This window comes from Globicephala melas, chromosome 18 (genome assembly GCF_963455315.2).
Source record: "Globicephala melas chromosome 18, mGloMel1.2, whole genome shotgun sequence".
In the NCBI taxonomy this organism is placed as follows: domain Eukaryota; kingdom Metazoa; phylum Chordata; class Mammalia; order Artiodactyla; family Delphinidae; genus Globicephala; species Globicephala melas.
In genome coordinates, this window is record NC_083331.1 from 2555029 (window position 1) to 2579363 (window position 24335).

A 24335-nucleotide genomic window follows, 5' to 3' on the forward strand; every position below is an offset into this window, starting at 1 on the left:
CCGCTTCCTTTCTTGTTATTGTTGCTGTTTTTCTTGAGCTCTTTGGTTCTGGTTCTCTGCTCTGGTTTCTTTCCAGTTAGTCAGGTTATCTGCTCTGGGTTTCTGTTAAAGAGAAACGGAACCATTTTTTCTCTGTCTGATCAATGGAGCAACCAGGTGAGTCTTCACCTTTTAAACATTTTCAAATAAATCTCTTCTCTTGACATTGTGTGAATCTGTAAAACAAAACAAAACAGATTCATTTCTGCATTTTCGATCATTCCTGGTAAAGACAAAGAGGCTTAGTTTATCTTTTCTTGAAATGTCAGGATACTGCCTCCAATTCATCACTTGTAAATGATTTTTAGATGGTTTTAAACAAATGCTCATTTTTCTGCTCGTAGATGATTTGCACTGCACTGGTTTTGGGGAAGAGCTCACAAATGCCAGATGTTAGCTATTTCTGCTTCTTAGTGGAGCTGAAGGCCCAATACCCAAGCACACAGTTTTTATTAAACGGAGCAGGTTGTTTTCAGGTGTATGTGACACGGGGACATTGGAGCCACCCACCTGGGTTTGCATCCAGCTCTGCCTCTCACTGGCGATGTGACCTTGGGCAAGTGACTCAGGCCTCTCTGAGCCTCAGTCTCCCCATCTCTAAAACGGGGATAATGACAGTATCCACCTTCTAGAGTAGTTGTGAAGATGAAATGAGTTCTGCTAAAAATAGTACCTGGCATGGCGTGCTTAGCATGTGTTAATTGTTATTTTATCATTGTTATCATCCTGTATGACTAAACCCGTATAAATGGAAGGTTTCTATAAGTCACAGTTTGAATGTGATTCTCTGCTGGGTGAAGTCGACTGGACACTGTAGAGACTTGGATAGAAAGAAAATAAAGGCATGTGTAGCCTGGGAACTCAGAGCCAGCAGGAATTTTGTATATACTGTGTAGGTAGACAAAGCTTCAATTCTCATAACCTAAATCTGTAAAGAATTACATCGTACTTGTCTATGGTATCCTTTTAAAAGGTGATTCCTTTTAAAACATAAATAGTGTTATGTCTTACTAACATACTAAATGATATTATGGTTTACTAGTGTATATAGTAAATGGTAACATTGTATAGTAAATACAGAAAGCAGTCACTCATGTTATTAATGTTAACTGTATCTTCTTATCTTTTAGAGCTCTTCAACCAGAAATACATTTAACGAGAGCAATGGCTTTCAAAGTGCTACTAGAACAACAGAAAGCATTTTGCACGGTTGTAGTTTTACTAGCCTGTTTGGTAAGTCAGCTCTTTACTTTCACAATGTGGGGAAAGAATTCATGGAACTAGTACCCAATCTATTTTCTATTTCTAACCCCATATCTTAAAATTTTCTTTCAAATTCATTTTATCATTGTTGCATATAATTAATAAGTCAGAGGTTGCTGTTGGGTCTTGACTTGTGTAACAGTGGTCGCAATTATTTATTTAAATCTAGATGAAATCATAAAACCACAGCATCGCTCGTTGCTGCGTGATAATGTTGCTCCATCGAGTTTGTAGGCAGATGCTGCTCCCAGCACAGCCTAACAAGACCTTAGATTCTAGTTTGGAGCCCACGACTTCACAGGTTGTGAAAAATTAGGAATCATTTCTTAAATGCTATTGTTTTACATAGTTATTTATATCCTTCTTGGTTTCAAAAAGCATCAAAGACAGATGGAGAATTGTAATGTTTGAAAGCTTTAACACAAAACATCTATGTAGGTGTTCAAAAGAATTACTGAAACATTTAATCTGGAGATGCAGTCATGATCTACAAATATAAAAAGAATTATTTACACTGAAGACAGTTCCTGAAGTCTTCTTGGAAGACAAAGGAAGAGGAAATGGGGTCCGATTGGAGTCTGACATGCAGATAGATGTAAGGAAAACATCCCTTCCTTGAGCTGAGGTTGTTAAACATTGGAAGAAATGGTCCACAAGAGAAGCTGAGGCATTTCTTTCTCAAAGCGATGCAGTGTCCTCTCTCCTTTAAATACAACCAAACTCCTCTAAGATTGGTTGTTAATGAGGGTTAAGAAAGGTGGGAGGTGATTACTAGACCTTTAGCCCCAAATCATGGTTTGGTCTTGAACCCCACCTTGGATTCTCCCTCCTGCCTGCTCTAGAGGTTAAGGCTGTGATTTTATTTAAGGAGGTTGGCTGACTTCATTATAGATATTTGCTCCAAGGTGGAGACAGTTTGTACTGAATAACCTCCCATTGTTATAACCGTCAAAAACCATTTCTGTGCACTTGTGCCGTGGACATGACACACACCAGCCTCTGTTCCCCCAGTGCTTCCTGAGGTTCTCAGTTTTCCTTTAGGGAAACAAAATTGTGTCAATAGTCAGGAATGTTACTGAGGGAGTCCCTGCTTGATGTAAGAGTTTGAACTGAATGTTGTCACCAGTCTGAGATTCTGTTAATATCAACATTTTTAATGAAATACCGTCTGTTAAGAAGCAGATATACACACTTTTGTAGGGTGGTGTGTATAAGATGAACTTACATTTTTAGGTAAAATAAGAAATAAAGACTATATCTTGACAATGACTTACAACCTTTGTTTTTGCAAAGCAGATAATCTTTGCATTTAAGTCCTATGCTGTGAACCAAAGTTTATTGTTAGGACATAGAGAACAGACTTGTGGTTGCCATGGGGGAGGGATGGATTAGGAGTTTGGGGTCAGCAGATGCAAACTATTACATATAGGGTGGATAAACAACAAGGTCCTACTATATAGCACAGGGAACTATATTCAATATCTGGAGATAAACCATAATGGAAAAGAATATGAAAAAGAATGTATATATATGTATAACTGAATCAATTTGCTGGGCAGCAGAAATTAACATAACACTGTAAATCAACTATACTTTAATTTTTTAAAAAAGTATATTGTTAGGTCCAAATTAAGTGGCAAAATGGCAGTCAGTAGGAAAGTAAGTTCATGTTTACATGACACTTTTACTCTGAAGCATTCAGAGAGTTGGACCATTGTTATTTTCATCATTATCAGGAATTTTACTGATGTCACGATTGTCAGAATTTTTTGAATGATGAACTCTAAGTAAATGGAATTCAGCTGAAAAACTTCTGCATCAAAGCTGGGTATCAGATATGTCTAAAGGATAATAGCAGAGCTCTTGGGACTAGTATATGTATTCCATTTACTTATTTATTCAACTCATTATGGGTGAATATGTTTTCTTAAAGAGCAAAAATATAATTCTTGAATTCAGACTTTTTCAGGTTGCAAAAGGACCTCGGTCTCTACATAACTGTTCTTTTATACATCTTCTTACTTAGAAAAGAGAGCAGTTTCTACCTGTTTTTACCTTGGGTACTCAGAAAAGTGTCAGAAGAAGATAGCAGTTAAATCCAGAAAAAGAGAGCTCTCATTCAAGGCATACAGAGAGGAATCAGGCTTGTTGATTTAATTGTTCCACTGACTTTTCCAGAAAGTGGTTATTCTTCCTGAAGTGAAAACTGAGTTGGCCTCACTCTGAATTAATGTTTACATTCAGTGATTATGCGAATAACACTGAAGATACTATTCCTTTTTTGTGAGAAATAGAATTAACTTCCCTTAAGATAACGTGCTGTGAAACATTTATTTCAGGCATGTAGAGTGATCTGTGAAACAGGAGACTGTGGACAACAGGAATTCAGGAATCAGTCAGGAAACTGTGTTCTCTGCAAGCAGTGTGGGCCAGGCATGGAGTTGTCCAAGGTAACTGTCGGGTGTGTGGGAAAGTTGTAGATCTGTCTTTAAAATGCGTTCTTTTCAGCTAAATTCTTTCAGTTAATGACTAGGGAAGATTTCTTGGTTTGTCATGTCCCTCTAGCCAAATATTACACAATTCCCTTTTCAATACATTCGATTCATGTGTCTTACTGAGATAAAAGAAATAGATTCTAATAACCGTAATTCAATAAATGTCATTGTTGTGTATAATTTAGTGTTTATTGTATTTTATTGAAAGAATAGAACCATTAAACAACAAGGTCCTACTGTATAGTACAGGGAATTATTCAGTGACCTGTGATAAACTGTAATGAAAAAGTATACGAATGATGGGATCACTTTGCTGTACAGCAGAAATTAACACAACATTGTAAATCAACTATACTTCAATAAAATAAATTTTAAAAAAGAATAGAATCATTAAGGTTTATTTGCTCTAATTAAAAAGAATCAGCATTCTACTAAAGATTTATAAATAAAGCATTGATAACAGAAAATGGTAATAATACTATTTACTGGGCCTTCTTTTTCTTAAAATTAAGGTTACAATTACTAGTCAAGAAAAACAGAGCCCCAGCAGTGTCTTAAGTAACCAGGCTCCAAGGTCGCAGTTCTTTTCCAAGCCGGGGTTTGGAACATTCCTTTGACAGTGCCAGTATGATTATTAATTTTCCCACTTTGAGTAGATGCTACTCCCGGGAGCATCTTCAATGTATTCATCTTCACCACTGCTTGTGAAGCAGCTGTGTTCCAACTGGGTGGATTCAGAGTTCTGGGTGTTCCTGGGCACTTTGCTGTGAGCGTGTTCAGAGCCGCACATGCATTTGCTTTATTTTCTGACCTTTTGAAGACGTTACCAGTTGTGGACAATTGATGTATCGTTTTGTTCTAAAGAATGCACCAAGGTCTTCCTGTTAGAAAAGGAACAAAAGATGTGTCTTTTTATTTTAAGTGACTTTTCAAAGAGAAGTCCTTTCCCCTACAGTCTGCTGTTCTCTGAATTTGAGTCTTGTCATTCATAGATTTTTGATCGATGGTCTGCAAACAGCAGGAAACAAAGAATTATGCATTCCACAAGCGATTCCTGGTGGATGGCCTCTCTGGGTGTTGTGTTTAATATGTCGGCTTTCAGCTTCTTGTGCCGTCCGCTTGGAAGGAACTGGCTGAATTTTGAACTCTGCGGCGTCTAGTTGCTGAAGCCCCCTGGCCGATGTTTTTTAAATCCCTGTGGATTGTAGTAACATGAGTTTTCAGACATAGGTTTTGCTCTGTTGGATGTAAAAAGGTCCTTTATAACAGGAGGGCTGCATATCTAGGATCTGTCAACAAAGTAGTTAAGAATGCGATTGTGCCCGCGAGGAAAGCAGTGATGTTTCTACCCCTCAGAGTTCTTTTGTCAAATCTCTGTGAAAATATGAACGAATCACAGATTCGAAGAGATGAGTGAATCATTTCTAAGGAATTGCTCCCTAACCTTCATCCTTTATCTAGAGAATGAAGATGGAGGTTCTGTTAGCTCGCAGTATTTTTTTTTAAATCCATCCTCTGAGATTATCTGATAACAGTTTCTGTATTTCATAATTTCCCAGATATCCATAAGAAGTATTTTTCATTAGGTAGTAATTTTCCCCGAGTATTGCAGTAGCTGTCCAACTTTACTGGAGCAACCAAAAGGAAACAATCTGAATAACCCTGCCTGTGTGTACTTATTTTAGTTATTAATATTTATGATCATTTTCCTCATCAAAAAAACCAGGACAAAACATTGAGTGAGAAAGAGTAAAAGTAAAGGTAACGACGCCACTGAAATATTAGATTCTCAGGACCCACTCAGAAGCACAAACTTACAAATGTAGAGCGTGTTCCTGCCTGTCCTGAGGTGTCCACCCTGCAGGCAGGCAACCCCTCAGCTTTCACCCTCACTGTCTAAACAGACCGCCCAGCTCCTTGTAACAGACACTTAGCGAATCTTTGCTCAAGGAGTGGACGAATCTGTCAGCCTCGGATAGGTTTTGGAAAAAAAGGTGACAGTTAAATCTAGTAATATAAAAGTTAACGAATGTGTGATTGTGTGTTGCAAATAATGTTTTGCCAAGTCTTTTAGCTTGGTTTTAGCTCTTAGTAAATAAAATTAGCAAGTGAGCCTCGCTCAGGGTCTAAAATGTAAAACATAAGAAAGGCAAAGGAGTCAAATACACCTATGGAAGTAAAAATACATTTTTATTTTCTAGTTAATTAATCAAGGCAAAGATGTGAGTTTTTTATAAATAATTACTTTGGAGCTGGAAGTTTCTAAACTGTCCACTCATGAATTTGCAGTTTCTTCCTTCCAGGCTGCCTTTATTAAATTTTTAGCAAGAACATACACCTTTCAAAGGAAAGAAGAGTAAGTTCTGAGTATATTAAAATCAGATAAATCACTTAAATCAACAAGTATGTTCAACTGGTTAATTGTCACTTCCAAGCTTTGCAAATCAAGGCAAAATTTATTCTTTTCACTGAGACTAAGTTTTTGTTAAATTGTTAGAAACTACATTTATAAATAGTCTATTTGCTTGTTGCTTGGAATACTAACTATATCATTAGGGGGGTTACCTGTTAATTTGTAATGAAGCAGATGAGTACAGGAGTCTTTACTTTTTTAACTGAGGTGTACCATTTCGGCTACCAGTGGTGTTTGAAATTTTGAAAGCACAATAAATAGCAAATATTTTATAATTAGTTATGAAAAAGTAGGGAAGCTGGATCAAATTATTGATATCCACAACTAAAGTTTTCTTTATATTAAGAATTTTTAAAAGAGCATTTTCACCAAACATAGAGTTTTTAATCATCTTTATTCTAACATTATTATGTAACTTATTCTGCTGTACTAAGCGTAATTGAAAACTTCTGTCCATTTTTCTACTATCATGTCTATCCAAAATAAATTCCGGGTCATGAGGTTCTTCAAATTACAAACGTATATCTATACCTTAAAACTCAAGCTTGCAAATACTTCGGGTAAGCAGGTGTGGTTGAAATTTCCATCTGTGGTTTTATTGCTCCTAATTATTATTTTCTTTGGAAGGCATTCAGTCCTGCCTTTTCACGAGGTATGGCTCACTCTCCCACGGTTAGGTCTCTACCTTGGGACATGCAGTTGGGCTTGTTGGAAGGTGCCGGAAGAGCTTTCCAGGGGCAGCATGTGCTCTGCTCACCTGTGGTGTGTGGTCAGCGCTTCCCGACCGCTTTTTCCTTCCTTTCAGTTGTGAGAGCGTAAGGAGCCTACGCAGCAGCTCCAGGTTCAATAAGACCCTTGATGCTTGTTGAGAGCAGTACCCTTCTCATCTTTGGCCACTTTTTAAACGAGTACTTATTTTCACCTCTCACCCTGGATACGTTGCGTGTGTTCATCTGCAGGGTGTGTCTTAACCTAAAAAATATGGACTCTCTCTCAAAATGTCTTTAATTGTGAGTCTGTGATACATACCATGCAATGAAAATAGCTAACATTGGCCAACATGTATTATAGTGAGCCAGGTTCTATGTGATCTTTGTATGACATAAGGAATTCTTACAGCATACGTCTTAAGTGGGGAGCATATATAACTACCCCTGTTTAGAGGTTAGTCGGTGTGTCCACCATCACTGTAAGTAAGTGACAGTGTCGGGGGGAGGGGGGGCTCTTGGGGTCACCGTCTGCCTCCCGCCTTGATAATGCCCGAGCACAGCGCACCTGGAAGGACTTTCTGTGCTGATGCACATGGTCTCTACCTGTGCTGTTCAACACGGGTGCTACGAGCCACTGTAGTTATCGAACACGTGAACTGTGGCTGGTGTCACCGAGGAACTGGGTTGCTTATTTTATTTCATTTTAAGTAATGAAATTTAAGTTTCCCCATGTGAGGTTATGGTTGTCATATTGGACAGTGTTGTTCTAGAATGATCGACTTCCCTCCAGAAGCAGTGGCTTAGGACCAACTTTGAAAACACAGACAAATATCCCAGCGTGTGTGATGCAGGAGCTGCTCCCAGCAGCCTTCTCCCCGCCCTCCTCCTCCGGGCAGTGCGCTTGTCCAGGTCCCCACCTGTCCCTCCCACTCCGCTGGCTCCGCCCACCAGCGCTGCCCTGGGGCCACGCAGAGCGGTAGCATCTCAGCAGCCCTTTCGGTTCCCAGGTCCCTCCCACAGGGCCCCAAGCACCATCTCTGTCATTTCGGCTCTTTTTTAGTAACTCAGCTTAGGAAGCCGTTTTCCTGAATCTTTGCGGAAATACGTGACGGGTCACCGAGCCATTTAGAATCTGTGTTGAGGACTTTATCCCCTTGAGCCCTATTTACTCTCTCCCCCACTGCAGGGTTTAATTTTTAGTCTTTGAAAGTTTATGATAAAGATAATGAATAATGTCTTTTTCCTATTTCCGAGGCAAAAAATACCGAGTATGATTTTCATGGCTCTGTAAGCAAGCTACGCTGGGCGTTTTGACCACGGCCGTGTGCGTGAGCGTTCGGTGGCGTCCTGGGGGCTCGTGAGAGTGAGCGGGAGATGATTTTTGTTTTCCCGAAGTGACCACATTAGACTTGAATTCTCACCGTCTAGAGTTTGCCCGCCCACGGCCCCTCCTCCGCACCGAGCATTAATGCCAACAGTGTGCTTTTAACACGATCGCCTCCCGGCAGTAAATCAGGAAACTAGTTTTTGCATGAGCCTCTGGAAACAGACTTCAAGACTCTGGAACGGTTTTCAAAGTAAGCTTTGCTAAGCAATTATTGGGATGACTTTAGTTAATGTGAAAAAAGTTAATTCTTGTAAACAACAGCACCCTTCCCTCCCCGCGGGTGCACGCGGGGCTCCCTATTTCTAAAGACATCTCCTCTTTGGAAAACTGTTTACATCCTTAGGAAGAAAATCACACAAAGATTAATGTAATTTTCAAGCATAAAAAAGATTCATTTCTGCCATTTAATTACAGTGTCACTCACTTTGTGTCTAATTATACCTAATCAAGCCCAGTGGTGTTTGGCAGGTATTAACAAGCTCTAGCTTGTAATTTTTCGTTAGAAAACTCAACTCTGGGTTTTCACAAACCAACAGCTGGGGGGCTATGTCTTTGGTGTTGTTTTCTTAAAGGAAATTAAAAAGCTGATTGCTGCACACCAGCCGCACCTGAATCTCATTTGTCGTTTCCATTTGTGTGCCCTAGATTTTCTTTATGAATAACTTCTTCTCCATCCAGTTTGAGCTTTCAAAATTCAAAGAACCCAAGTTAATACTTATTGGCTGTACAAATAAATAGTGCTTTTGACCGGAGGCCCCTGGATGTGTTTCCTGGATAATTCATGGTCTGTGAGGATCTCCCCTGTCGGGGGGGCGGGCCTGCTCCCCCAGCGTGTAGGTGAGATCCAGTGGTGTTTTTTGTTCAGTTCTGGATTTGCAGAGGGAGAGAAGAAGGAAGGGGATATGAGCACTGTTTACTTTCGGTCATTTTGCTACTGGAAAGCCACCAAATGTGGCTTAAAAATATTGGGCAGAGTGACAGAGCCACGGCTGCCCCCAGCTCGGCTGGAAGGAGCCCAGCTGGGCCCAGCCCTCTCTTGCTTTGGAGCCAAGATCAGGAAGCTGCTCACACCTCCGCCCGCCCAGGGGGAAGGCTTGGCCTTACCAGCTAGGAGATGTTGCTGTGGCCCTTACAGGCTTTTGCTCCCTGGGATAAAATAATAGTAGTTGTACTAATACTGATACTGCTACTAATAATAAACTTGAGCAAATACTGCTTCACACAATATTTGTTCGTCCATCTGTTTACCCAGCATTAGCTCTTCATCACGCACTGGCGTAGCTGCGGTGAAAGAAGAGATACTCAGTGGCACCTGCTGAAGTGGGCAGGGCAGGCGTCGTTCAGAACCTTTGCAGTAGGCATGGGGATTTTACAGCGGGAGGGAAGGGGCTGACCTCTGAATACAGCCTGGATGAGTGGGAGTTCGTAGCCGAGGAGGAGGGGTCGAGTCCGTGGTGGGAGTTACTACCAGGAGACACCAGAGGCGGAGAGTTTCTGACCGAAGCCGACCGACGGGTTCTCGCTGGACACAGGGTGGGACGGCCGGATGTCACCTGGGGGGTGGGAGGCTGAGGACCCTGGGGGGGAGGGCCCTGGCTAAACTGACCCCGCAGGGCTCTTGCTGGAACTAGATTTCACGAGGCCATGCGCAGATGGGCCGGGAGAAGGTTCAGGAGGCCGACTCAAGCGTGGTCACGCAGAGAACCCTTGACAGCTTCAGGGATGTGGGCTTTGGGGAAGGCGGGGTAGGGGGCGATGTCAGATGCCAAGGGTTAGTCCCTTAGTTTATGATTCGGGGAAGTAAGTAGGAACCCTGTGGCCGTGCATTCTTTTCTATCCATGTGTGTATTTTCCCACCTCAAAGTTTGTTAATAAAAAGGCCTTCCCGGTGATTCAGGGCAGTCCTCGGTATTTCCTTCTAGCTTTCAGGCACCAGGTCATAATTTCAAAAATGAAGAACTGCCGTATCGTTCTGAAGCCCCAATGCATTTCTAGCCTTGATGTTAATGGCAGACCGTCCTCCATAAAAATAAAACACGTAGCTAATCCTGGAGCCCAGGCCAGTGACTGACTCACTCTTCCCTCCCCCTTCTCCTCCCTCTCCCTTAGCCTCCCACACCAAACACACACACACACACACACACACACACACACACACACACACACACACACACACAGAATCCTTCTACTAACTGGTGAGGGGGCGAACTCAGTACAACCTGGAAAGTGTCAAAGAAAACCAGAACAGGACAGAGGTTACAGCAGGAAAAACAAATTCTATTCAGGAACTTTTGCAACAGGAGAAGAGAGACCTCGCTCCAGAACCGCATTCAGCTCCACATCCAACGTGGACACATGGGGGTTACAGCCCCGGAGCAGAGCGGGGGGCAGGGTGGACGCTCACCAGGAGGAAACGGCGGCGGAAGGGGGATCCTGGCTATACAGACGCCAGGATTCCTGCTGCAGGCAGACAGGGGACCAGGCCTCACCTGGGGCGGGGGGTAGGGTGGGTGGCTTGGGAGGTCAGATATGGAGAATAAGCAGGTACTGAGGATGGGGGATTCTGGCTAAACCAACTGGACAGGATCCTCGGACAACCGGGTTCTTCAAGACCAGACCTAGGAACAGGGTGCAGTCGAAAAAGTGGCTCAGAGACGCCTGCAGACTTTGGTCAAGCAGAGAGTCTGTCAAAGGAAAGACTGAGCAGAGCCAGTGTGGGCAGCCTGCCCCTTCCTCCTGTCACCATGGACCTGTCCACACCTCTGCTTCTGTCCCCAAAGGAAGCACTGTGCCTGGGAGCTCTCCCCCTTGTGCCCCAAGGTCACATGGGAAAAACTAAAAGATCTAATACTGTTGGTATTTTCATGAGATGCCCAATTAGATCACGTGATGCTTGCCAGCTCAGTTGGCCGCGCTCGAAGGGTACCCTCTGTGCCCCAGCACCTGGGTGCAGTGATGAGTAAGAGCAGCTCCCGTGGGGTACCAACCTGCATCCCTGCGGAGGAACCCGCGCTCAGGGGCTGATGCCAGCGCTCCCCACAGTGCGCCGAGCGGGGTGAACGAAAAGGAGATGCAGAATAGTTGTCCACACACGAGGAGGATGTGTCTGGGAGGTTTCCCCAGACCTGGCACAGTGGCGGAGTGGGAAGTTAGGGACGGAGGATGGAAAGACAGGTTACCATGGGACAGGGGCTGGTGACCCCCCCCCCGTCTCTCTCTCTGTCTCTGTCACTCTCTCTGTCTTTGTCTCTCTCTCTCCGTTGTTTCGCCTCCTTCCGTTTCTCTTGGTAGTTGTTTATTGAACTTAATATGGAAGATTTCAAGGCATTTTAACCACCTTGTTTTAGTGAATGAAATAAAAACATCAAGGTAGACATTTATATGGGGGGTAATTTAATATTTATATGCTTTTTACTTTATAGCCTGGATTTCAAATAATTGTGACGTCTCTACGTTTATGGTGCTTTAGAAATGTGATAAATCGGCTCTAAATGTGGTTGCTGCCATGGATGCTGTACAGTAATTCTTCGGAAATAACTGCTCTGAATTTCTAGTTAATTCAAGGTGTCTAGTTAATTTAACATGTGGAATGAGCACTTCATACACTTCTTAGACTCTCATGAACTGAAAGTGATGATATTCTTAAAAGTTTAAAAATAATATTAGGCTGTGTTTCTAATAATCTTTTTTTAAATGGCAAATACTTTAGAGAAAGTATATATTTTTAAAATTTTATTGAAGTGTAGTTGATTTACAATGTTGTGTTAATTTCTGCTGCACAGCAAAGTGACTCAGCTATACATACATATGTTCTTTTTCATATTCTTTTCCATATGGTTTATCATAAGATATTGAACGTAGTTCCCTATACAGTAGGACCTTGTTGTTTATCCATCCTACACATACTAGTTTGCATCTGCTAATCCCTAACTCCCACTCCACCCCTCCCCCACCCCCCACCCCCCGTCCTGCTTGGCAACCACAAGTCTCTTCTCTGTGTCTGTGAGTCTGTTTCTGAGAGAAAATATATTTTGAATAAAATTCCCCCAAATAATCGATCTCTGTACAAGTATGGCTCATGGTACCTGCTCTGTACATTCTGGTACTCTTTTGTGATGGTGATGGTACAAAGCCTTATCTCAACCCCTCACCTGAATCTACCCCAAAGAGAATTGCTGCAGCTGCCCCCAGAGCATATAAGCTGCAGGCAGAAATAGTAAGCCGGTATCCAGGTAATAAAGGCAAAAGCTGTGATGCCCTTGGAGCCTGGCTTTGTTTTCTTTCTGTACGTGATTTGGTCCAGTGCAGAGTGAACCAAAAAAAAAAAAGTTTAATGAAATCCTCATTCTATAAACTCTAATGACATGTAAATCACACACAACGATACATGGCAAAAACTCATTGGTCAAAGCGGTGCTTATGTACAATATAAACTCTAGACACGGCCAGGAATCAAAACAGAAGCACAAAGATTTCCCAACACTGAAGTATATGTTTTCTCAAAAGAGATGGAACTGTCAGTACACCTGTGTATATTCTTTCAAGTTCATTTCTAGTCAGGTCATTTCTCTAGTTTCTCAGGACTGGAGAGGGGAAGTGAGTGGCTATAGACAGCGAGGCTCGGCAGGAGGGAGGGAGGCCCGCTGACCACGTGGCAGGGGCGTTAGAGCAGCAGAACGGCCCCACAGGCCCAGGACTGCCTAGTTCTTTGTATGACGGCGCAACGCAGTAGTGGATTCAACCAGGAAAGGTTAAATTCTGTCTTATGTACCCATTTTCAAAAGGAGGTACTTGGGGGCTTTCCTGGTGGCGCAGTGGTTGAGAGTCCGCCTGCCGATGAAGGGGACGCGGGTTCGTGCCCTGGTCCGGGAGGATCCCACATGCCGCCGAGCGGCTGGGCCCGTGAGCCATGGCCGCTGAGCCTGCGCGTCCGGAGCCTGTGCTCTGCAACGGGAGAGGCCACAACAGTGAGAGGCCCGCGTACCGCAAAAAAAAAAAAAAAAATATTTTTAAAAAAAGGAGGTACTTGGGATTCGATTTAGAAAAATTTTTATTCAATAAAAATGTTTTAGATGGAAAGTGATGTTTGAAGTAGCCTAGAAAAAATTGGGGTCTGCAGATCCCTTTATTCCCCAGTGAAGCTTTATTATACTGGAATCAAGAAAATCGGTCTGTTGGGCTGTAGAGAATCCAAAACAGTAATGGCCATGGATATCATTTGTTTACGGACACCTGTGCTTGATTTAGAGTTTAGAGGCTTCATATGTTTTCCCTTTTATTCCTCAGAGTAACCCTGTAGGGCCTGCATTGTTATCCCATCTCACAGATGAAGAGTCTGAGGGTCAGAGAGTTCCCAAGATAACTTAGCTGGCAAGTGGCCGATGTGTCTTTTGCTCCAATGCAGGAAAATATACACTTTCCCCCTGTATCAGCCTGGCTTGAAAAGCAACATTTCTGACGTTTGCTACCAGTTCATAGACGCCTACCTCTTTCCCTTTGTTTTCCTATCTTCCTCTCCCTCCCTTTTTCTTTCCTTCTCTGTTGTGTGTTAACCTGTATATGAGACCCTTACAGTCCCAGCTGCCTGGATCAAAGCGTGATGTTGAAATCGCTGCCGCAGGAACTTTGAGGGATATGCCCAGCCTGAGTGAGGAGGTCCTGCCCCGGATGTCATGTGCACACGCTTTGATCCTGGGACTCGGGGTGGGAGGCTCCCTTCTGTGCCTAAAGAAAGCCTTCGGATGCCTGGGGCTCTCTCAGCAGCTAACACTGTCCTGGTGCAGATCCCACTGCTGTGCACAGCCCCCCAAAATAGCAGTGGTCTCCTTCCCGCCAAGACCAAGTACACATCCTAAGAAATTCTTTCTCAGTGTGTGTCTGTATTGTCTTCCTGATTACTAGAGATGCTTCCTGCACGAAAATCAAATCATTACAGAAGTATAAAAACTGAAAACACCTCATAATTCCACTACCCCCCCCAAAAAAAAGATAATCCCTGTTAACAGTTTTAAAGAAATTCTAATTTGTGAATTAGTATTTAAAACTTTTCCCCCCTGCTTCTGTCTGTGCCTTTGGTTCAGAACATTGTCTAGCTGGAGCCCTCAGGGTTAGGAAGGTGCTGACCTTCTGCTTTGTTTTTCTCCCCTGCTCTTTGCTGTGCTTGTTCAAGACACACATTTGAAAGACTGGCAGAGGAATTGAAGGGGGAAAGGAAGGGATAGCCCCTCCCAAATGTGAGTGAGTTCATTAGTGAGGTCTGGATTGAAGTATCGTTGCTAATATCCTTTATTGAGTGGCTTACTGCGTACAGGGAATACTATTCTTTGTGTTTTTGTTTTTTAATTGAAGTATAGTTGATTTACAATGTCGTGTTAGCTTCAGGTGTACAGCAAAGTGATTCAGTTTATATATATATACACATACATATATATGTGTATATATATATATATGTATGTATATATACTCTTTCAGATTCTTTTCCCTTACAGGTTATTACAAGATATTGACTAGAGTTCCCTGTGCTATACAGTAGGTCTTTATTGATTACGTATTTTATATATAGTAGTGTGTATATGTTAACCCTAACCTCCTAATTTATCCCTCCCTCCACCCACCCTTCCCCTTTGGTAACCATACATTTGTCTGTGAGTCTATTTCTGTTTTGTAAATAAGTTCATTTGTATCTTGTGTGTGTGTGTGTGTGTTGGTTTTGATTTAATTTTCAGCCAATAAGTACTGCTTAGTTGACTTTGTATAAAAATATGGATGAAGAAGTTAAATATATAAATTTTATGGAGAAGCGAGAATTCTGACCTCGCTGGATCTGTGTTCTGGCTTCCGTGGTTCCCAATGAGGAAGCTGAGGTGTGATTGGGAGCCCTGCCCGCCCCCCCCCCCCGCTGCCCCTCTGGCTGTGTGTGGGCTCCCAGCATGCCCTCCACGTGGGGCTCTGTTTGCAGCTCGAGAGCTGCTGTCTGATTTTCTTTTTAATGGCCAGCGTTCTATAGAAACCATCACATAGTGCAGATAACCATGTTAACATTTGATATGTAATCTTTCAGACATCTTCCTGTGTATATGTCACATAAAGTGCCTGAAAGTCCCAGAGTGTAGTGGTATGAAGTCTGGCTCTGGAATTAAACCATGTAGGTTCGTACCATATGACTCAGCAATTCCGCTCCTAGGTATACATCTGAAAAAAACAAAAACACTAATCTGAAAAGATACGTGCACTCAGTGTTCATAGCAGCACTATTTACAATAGCCAAGGTATGGAAGCAACCTAAGTGCCCATCCACAGATGAATGGATAAAGGAGATGTGATACGTATATGCAATGGAATATTACTCAGCCATAAACAAGAAAGAAATTTTGCCATTTGTGGCAACATGGAAGAACTTGGAGGGCACTGTGCTAAGTGAAGTAAGTCAGACAGAGAAAGACAAATACTGTATGATATCACTTATATGTGGAATCTAAAAAATACAACAAACTAGTGAGTAAAACAAAAAAGAAGCAGACTCACAGATAAAAGAGAATAAACTAGTGGTTACCAGTGGGGAGAGGGAGGAAGAGGGGCAATATAGGGATAGAGGATTTTTTAAAAAGCATTATTATGGGATTATATGAAATGATGTGTGTGAAACTTTTGAAAATTGTAAAGCGCTATATAATAAATAAATTAATAAATTAATTAATTTAAAAAACGTGTAGGTTCAGATCCTGGTTCTGACATTAGCAGTGTCTCTTTGGTTAAGGTGCATGCCTTCTGGGAAACCCCATACTCCCATCCAGGAAATAGGAGCATGGGAAGCGCTTTCCTCATTGTGGGGGAGGAGGAATTAATGAGATCCTGGCATAGGGGAAGCCCCCGATAAATGTTAGCACTTACTATTAATGTTGTTGTAAGAAATGGGATCCTGTTTCTCATTCTGTTTTGTAACTTATTTTTTAAACTATCATGAACACTGGTCTATGGCGTTCTTTTTGTGACTGCATTTATAACGGCATCATATGACACGCTGTGATTGACTTAGTGCTGGAACTCGAATGCAGGTCAAAGAGCCGTCTGTGAAGCCCATCCTTGGAAAGCAGTTCTGGGTTCTGATGGCCAAATCTAGAGATGCTTGAGACCTTTAGTATCACAGGGTTTGATCCAAACAAGGATGTAGTGTTCTTATAAGCGTTGTGTAAGCATCTTCCCTCTCTCAGACAGTAATAAACAGCTAACCATTCCAAGTTTCTCTAAGGGTATTGTAAGCTTCTGACGTTCCGTACGCAGCTGTCCTTGTGTTCTGTTACTTATCACAGCACTTACTTTCTGCCTTGTTAAGTGACTAGGTGTCTACATACTTCCCCGACTCTAGCTTCTGAGCACTCAGATGACCAGCTGAGTTCAAGAAAGTACCGTAATTCTGCCCTCAGCTGGCGGTAATGCCGCAGCAGCGGGGGAGGCGGGGGAGGGGGAGAGCCTTTCTTATTCAAATGCTCCTGCTCCTGGAATAAAGTGGATGAGTAAGTATACTTAGGTCGTAAGAGAGATTATTAGCAGGGGGAGACACATTGGAACTCGCTGAAAGAGCAGCCTTTGTGTCCAGAGAGGCGGGCGCTGGGTAGTCACCAGCCCAGTTCTCCGCTGTCTCCTCGTCCCCCTTTTTCACGCTCGCGGGGTCTGAATAGCTGTCTCTTGCCTGTTCATCCCCGCAGGAATGTGGCTTTGGCTACGGGGAGGATGCCCAGTGTGTGAGGTGCTGGCCGCACAGGTTCAAGGAGGACTGGGGCTTTCAGAAGTGCAAGCCGTGCCTGGACTGCGCCCTGCTGAGCCGCCTCCAGAAGGCCAACTGCTCTGCCACCCGCGACGCCATCTGTGGGGACTGCCTGCCCGGGTATGTGGCCCGTCCTTCCCGCGTAATGAGTCAGTTAGTCTGAACAGGCTTTTCTCTGGTTCCCTTCCAAGTGCAGATGCCCGCTGATATTAACCTGCACACTTGCCGAGGTTCGTGGCTCTTCTAGTCTCTGGGCCTCCTGTGTGCCCTGCACGGCGACAGGCGTGGTTAGAATGCAATGGATAAGCGTGGTGACCGAGGCTCCGTGTCCCGAAAATCCTCAGAGCTCCTGCAGATCGATAAAACAGAAAACATGGACAAAGGGACGAAAGAAAAAACTAGACAGTTCACAAAAGAGGCACGTGTGTGGCCTGTGACCATACAAAGATGTCCATCCTCAACATGATCGGAGAAATGCAAATACTGCCATCCAGTCGTATTTTGTAAGGCATCACTTTGGGGAGGGAGACAGAGATCCCCACCCACAGGCAGCTTATATCCTAATAAGATTTGACAAATACCTACACAGTAAATGATAAGTTATACAAAAAGGTGGAAGATATGATTGCTATGGAAAAAAAGAAAATCGCAAGCAGCTCAGGGCGTTGGGCATGCCCCTGGGGGACGCAGGGGATGCAGGTTGCAGGATCAAGGTGGGTCATCAGGATGGGCGATGCTGGAAAGGTGAGCTGTCTCTGGACACAGACCCTGGGGTGGACACGGCCTGGCCTATCTCAGAAACTGCCGAGAGGCCGAGGCAGCCACAGGAGGAGGGAGAGCGGAGAAGAGGGAGAGGCAGTGCGAGCAGTGGGGGGTGGGCAGCTGTACCGGTGGAGACCTGAAATGGGCACGTTGAAAAGGAACCCAGGCCGTGGACAGCAAGGGGACCACACCTGGGCCAGGTGGGGAGACAAAGCCCAGGAGGAGGAACTTTAACATTTTAAGTGCTTCTAGGTAACGGTTGGCCGGACATGCCAGATAAAACAGGCAGTTGGAAGCCAGAGTCCTGATGAAGCCCGGGACTCGGTGGGGCCAGTGTGGTGGTCTGTTAGGGACGAGGCATTGCTGCAGGAAGTAAGGAGGGGAGGGGACAAAGTGAGCATCAGGAGGACCTAATTAGTATCTAGTGGAGCCAGAGGAGAGATGAGGATTCCCGGAGCTTTCCTGGAACCCAGGCTTTATTGCAGAAGTAAAGCAACCAGGGCCGGCAGCATGATGGGAGCAGCAAACTGTATTACGTAGTGGCTAAGCAGTTTACGTGAATTATTGTCTGTGACGTTCACAGTGTTTTAAAAACGAAGAAAGTGAGCCTATCATTAAGGTTATTCAGGCGAGATGGCACAGGAGTGCGCAGTGTGGCTTGGACTCTGCCACCAGAATCCACGCTCCAAGTCAGTGCAGACGGAGGACGCTGACTGCACCCCGCCGGCTCGTGCCCACGGGAGCAGGGATTTGACAGATGCTGGGTGCCCACTCTGGGGCTTTTAGTGAAGCCAGAGGGCAGATAAAGCTCTGGGGCTGAAGGCCAGAAACAGGGCAGGGAATAGCCTCATGGGTCAAGCAAGTCCTTATGCGAAGACTCAGAACCCAAACAGATGCAGGAAGTAGGGGTCTTACACCAGCAGCACAAGTGACCAAAGAAAAAATAGCTATATTTGACTTCATCAAAATTAAAGCCTTTTGTGCTTCACAGGATACCATCAAGAAATTGAAACAACAACCCCCAGAATTAAAGGAACTATTCGTAACTCATATATGTGATAAGGGACTATCTTATCTAGCACATATAAAGAACTCTTACAACTCAATAACAAAAAGACAAATAACCCAATTAAAATACGGGCAAAGGATTTGAATAGACATTTGTCCAAAGAAGAGACACAAATGATCAGTGAGCTCATGAAAAGATACACAACGTCAATTAGTCATCAGCAAACGCAAAAAAAGAAAAAAAAAGACCCACATACTTCACACCCACCAGGGCGGTTATAACCAAAGACAGGCAGTAACAGGTGTTGGTGAGGATGTGGAGAAACTGGGAACGTAAAATTGTGCAGCCACTTCGGAAAACAGTACGGCGTTTCCTCAGAAAGCTGCACGTAGAGTTACCATGCGACCCAGCACTTCTGCTCCTGAGCGTGTAACCAAGGGAACTGAAAACATGTCCACACGAAAACTTGTCCTCAGATGTCCATAGCAGCCTTATACATGAGGGTCAGAAAGAAGAAATGACCCAAATGTTCATCAGCTGAGGAATGGATAAACAAAATGGAGTGTATCTAGCAAGGGAATATTTTTCAGTGGTAAAAAGGAATGAATTACTGATACATACGACAACATGGAGAAACCTAGAAAACATTATGCTAAGAGAAAGAAGCCAATCACAAAAGAACACATGTTGTAGGAGTCCATTGGTGTGAAACGTCCAGAGTGGGCAGATCTGAAGAACACAAAGTAAATTGGTGGTTGTCTAGGGCTGGTGGTTGGGAAGGGTTGAGAAGAAGGGGGAGTGATTGCCAAAGGGTACAGAGTTTCTTTTCTTCCCAATGAAAATGTTCTAAAGTGACTGAGCTGATGTTTACACAGCTCCCTGAGTGTACGAAAGACCCTTTACTTGAATACTTTAAAGGGGTAGATTGCGTGGTATGTGAAGTATATCTCAGCGATCTGTTACGTTTTTAGAAAGTAGTGGCCTGTAATCTCAGAAGACACTGAGAGCTGTGAGTATTATTCCCCAGCGTCTTGAGCTTGTGCAAATCTGATGGAAGGACAGACACTGGGCACCCGATACCTCTCTGCTCCTGTTCTGACGGAACCGGGTCTTGACTCCTCTGCCCTCTCCGCCGGGGAAGAGGATGGGGGGTCAGGGAGAGGAGGGGTCCACGGGGGATGCCAGGCTGAGCTGGGCAGTGCCCAGAGACCCAGGACTCGGTTTTTACAAGGGGGAACCCAGGCGTGGGCTGCTGGAGTGTGAGAGGGAGTCCCCGCCACACGTGCTTCCTCGTGCTTCACCAAACGTGCTGTCACCTGAGCCCAGTGCTTTAGTGTCACGGTGTTTGCTCATTCTGTAAATAGATGCTTAGATGTGGGAAGGTTAGAAATGAGTAGACATTTGAATGGTGTTTCGTAGTTTAGTTATATGATTAGTTTAAAATTACATCCTTTCTAAGCAAGCATGAAGGTGTGAGGCAGGCAACGATTACAGAGTGACTTCTACTCTTCCAGGTCTTCCAGGGTGTTTTCAAAGTGCTCACCCAGCTTGACTGTATTTTTGTGAAAGTGGAAAATAGTTGACATCCGTTTGATAGACAGGAAAATGGAGGCAGAAAGAAAATAAATAAATTGCGTATTGCCTCCAGAAAAATGCCAAGGTCAGGCATAAGGTGGGCAAGTTTATTCCTGGTGTGACGCCTGCCCTCTGCGGCTGAGGCCTCACTCGGATCAGGATTTTCTGCTGCCCAAAGGCCCAGCCCCCCACCAGACACCGGTGTGGAAAGTCTGTCCTCTGTGCTACAGTTTGACCAATTAGGGAAATTCAGTGCCCTCGTTCCCAAATATGGTCAACAGCTTTCGGCCAGTTACTTAATTTCTCTGACATTGATTCTTCTCACCTATAAAAATATCATCTAATAATAATACCAGCCTACAGAATTGTCAGAAGGATTAAGAACATAGCTCACGTAGAGCGCCTAGCAGAGCGCCTAGTACACAGTAAGCACTAGATAAATCATTGACATTGTTGCCAATTAATGTTACTGGGGGCCAGTGAAAGCTTTGCTGAAAGTGGCCAAAGGGCCTCCAGCCCCTGTTCTGGCCCACGCCCCCTTCCCTTCTCTGCCGAGGGGACCTGGGGCCCCGCCCTGGAAGAGTAAACCAGCCCCTGCCAGTTCTTTGCTGCTTTTAGTAACCGGGATGGCTAACACTAGGGATTAACATCACCCCCTCCTTACAAAGGAGGAAGTCCATCCTTGGAGCGGATGAATGACTTGCTCGAGCCCTGTTTCGCTGCCCCTGAGGATGGCCTCTACCGGTTCTGTACCCACTCCCCCCCCAACCCCCGTCAGCCCTGCTCCCCAACCGCCTGGTCCGTCCTCCGTCCTTCTGCTTACAGTGGCACTTGGCAACCCTTGCCCATCCCGAGCGCCCCAGGCAACACCAGGCTCTTCCCCTGACGGTCATCTTTTCAGTAGCATCTTCTCAGTGTCACTGGGGCCATCGCTTTGGCTGCCGAGAACTGTGAACAGGGGGCTGACCCTCCAGCACAAACACGGAGCCCACGGGTGTGTAGGAGAGGGCAGAATTGTCACCCGCCCCCGGCAGACGTGCTGCAGGAAATGGGACCTGATGTCACACACAGGACGTGGCAGCTGCATTCAAACCTGTATTAAGGGAGATCGTTCTGAAACCAGGGCTGGACTGGGGTCTGTCATCCCCCTGCAGAAAAGCGTTCATTGGTGGAAGAGTTAGTGTCTGCAACCAGGCTTTCTTAAAATAGCAGTTATCAAGCTGGTGTTCATTAGACTAAGTAGTATTATTTGGGTTCAGCTCAATTAAAAACGCCTCTTCACATTCAGTGTTGGGGAATATTTTGGGTGGATAGATGTATTTATATGCTGCATCTCATCAGACAGTAAATTAGATAAAATTCAATGTGGTTTCCTTTTGTCTCTTTGCATTAGCTGAAAGCACGGAGTAAAATTTAAAGTTCAACGATAAAAAGCAGTTTAACCAGACACCGTGTATATGTCTCTGTTCTCTTTTGTCTTATTTAATTTTTTAAAATTTGTGTCCTGTCTCATTTGGTCAGGAGCAGAGTTGCAAATCTATCTATGTCCCCCAAACCTTGGCAATCTAAACAAAATAGAGAGAAGAATAATTTTTAAAGATTTATAGATTTCTTTACCCACTTAATCTTTTGTCACATCTTAAAACTCTAATTTCTGTATCTTCATCTACAAATTGGATGATAATTTTAAGGAGACTTTTTTAAAAATAAAAAAACAATGTCTTTGATCGTTAATACATAATTGGTGATTCAGTAATTATTCTGTGCTTTAGGATTCAGACCTTAATCTCATTTGTACTAAGTGGAAAAAGTGAGAGTCGGTTGATGGCTTTGAAAATTTCGTTAGCAGTTAAAAAACATCTTAGATTCTGCCGTCCAGCCATTGTAATGACGAAGCTGGCAGAGCAGGTCCTGAATGCTTTTGGATAATCTCTGTACCGCTGCTGATAGCTGCTATGAGCATCATGCCCAAGTATCGCCTCTCCTGTGAGCAGTGGCAACAAGGCAGGCCCATCCAACCTCCTATCTAGTTAGGGTTTCTAGTTAGACTTAATGGTCATTGAAAACATGGGATTTTCTCACCTGCTAGCCTCATTTGTGTTACAGCCCCCAAACTGATCACATATTTTAATAATTATATTTTTGGCAAATATATTTTGTTCAATTTCAGGGAGAGCTCAGACCTCCAAACTGTTTTGTCACAAATAGAATTCATTATTTTAAAAATGTTCAGGGGCCTCCCCGGTGGCGCAGTGGTTGAGAGTCCGCCTGCCGATGCAGGGGACACGGGTTCGTGCGCCGGTCCGGGAGGGTCCCACATGCTGCGGAGCGGCTGGGCCGTGAGCCATGGCCGCTGGACCTGCGCGTCCGGAGCCTGTGCTCCGCAACGGGAGAGGCCGCAACAGTGAGAGGCCCACATACCGCAAAAAAAAAAAAAAAAAAAAAGTTCAATAATGTCCACATTTGATTCCCAGCACTTGTTTAGCTTATTTACATAGAAAGAGTTTTTCTGTTTAAAAACTATGTTAGACTATCTCAATATTTAATTTAATCAACTTATAATTTGGCATGTTTTCTGTCTGAGATAAAGAGAATTAGTCCGTATATATTACAATGTTTAGCAAGAAGTACATCTAAGAAAGCTCCCTTATATTGTCGTATGGTTTTTTACCTATTTTTAGATTTTTTAATGCATTTTTTAGGTGTGGTAAAAAAATGTAACATAAAATTTACCATCTTAACCATTTTTTAAGTGTACAGTTCAGTAGTGTGTATTCACGTTGTCATTATACGCAGATGACATGATTCTCTATATAGAAAACACTAAAGACTCCACACAACACTATTAGAACTGATAAATTCCTCAAGGTAGCAGGATACGAGATTAACATACAGAAATCTGTTGCATTTCTTTAGACTAACAATGAAATATCAGAAAGAGAAAGTTTAAAAATATTCCTTTAAAATCGTGTCCAAAAAAAAAAAAAACCTAGGAGTAAACCTGACCAAGGAGGTGAAAGACTTATACACTGAGAACTAGAAAACATTGATAAAGGAAATTGAAGATTATTTAAAGAAATGGAAAGATATCCCATGCTCTTAGATTGGAAGAATTAATTTTGTCAAAATGGCCACACTACCCAAAGCAATCGACAGATTTATTGTGCTTCCTATCAAATTACCCATGACATTTTTCACAGGACTAGAACAAAAAATCCTAAAATTTATATGGAGCCACAAAAGACCCAGAATTGCCAAAGCAATCCTGAGGAAAACGGACAAAGCTGGAGACATAACCCTCCCAGATTTCAGACTGTACTACAAAGCTGCAGTAATCAAAACAGCATGGTATTGGCACAAAAACAGACATATGGATCAATGGAACAGAACAGAGAGCCCAGAAATAAACCCGTGCCCCTATGGTCAGTTAATCTACGACAAAGGATGCAAGAACATACAATGGAGAAAAGACAGTCTCTTCAGCAAGATCCTGGTTTCAATTCTTTTGGCTAGGCCTTCCCTGGTGGAGCAGTGTTTAAGAATCCGCCTGCCAATGCAGGGGACACAGGTTCGAGCCCTGGTCAGGGAAGATCCCACATGCCGTGGAGCAACTAAGCCCGTGTGCCACAACTACTGAGCCTGCACTCTAGAGCCTGCAAGCCACAGCTACTGAAGCCCGCGTGCCACAACTACTGAAGCCTGTGCGCCTAGAGCCCGTGCTCTGCAACAAGAGAAGCCACTGCAATGAGAAGCCTGTACACCGCAGCAAAGAGTAGCCACCGCTTGCCGCAACTAGAGAAAGCCCACGTGCAGCAACAAAGACCAAACACCGCCAAAAAATAAATAAATGAATAAGAAAAAGAATTAAAAAAAAATGTTTTTGGGTATATACCCAGAAGTGGAATTTCTGGATCTTAT

General features: G+C 43.7%; 1 protein-coding gene across 3 annotated transcripts in view; it reads left to right on the forward strand.

Moving 5' to 3' along the window:
- The window catches only part of TNFRSF19 (TNF receptor superfamily member 19), an 89092-nt gene that overhangs the window by 17323 nt on the left and 47434 nt on the right, over nucleotides 1–24335 (forward strand). For all 3 annotated transcript variants that reach the window (XM_060287821.2, XM_030882690.3, XM_030882688.3), the window contains exons 2-4: nucleotides 1170–1272; nucleotides 3642–3752; nucleotides 17013–17191. In XM_060287821.2, coding sequence (XP_060143804.1) covers nucleotides 1204–1272; nucleotides 3642–3752; nucleotides 17013–17191 — 359 coding nt within the window. In that variant the 5' untranslated portion in view covers nucleotides 1170–1203. The remainder of the gene's footprint in view (nucleotides 1–1169; nucleotides 1273–3641; nucleotides 3753–17012; nucleotides 17192–24335) is intronic.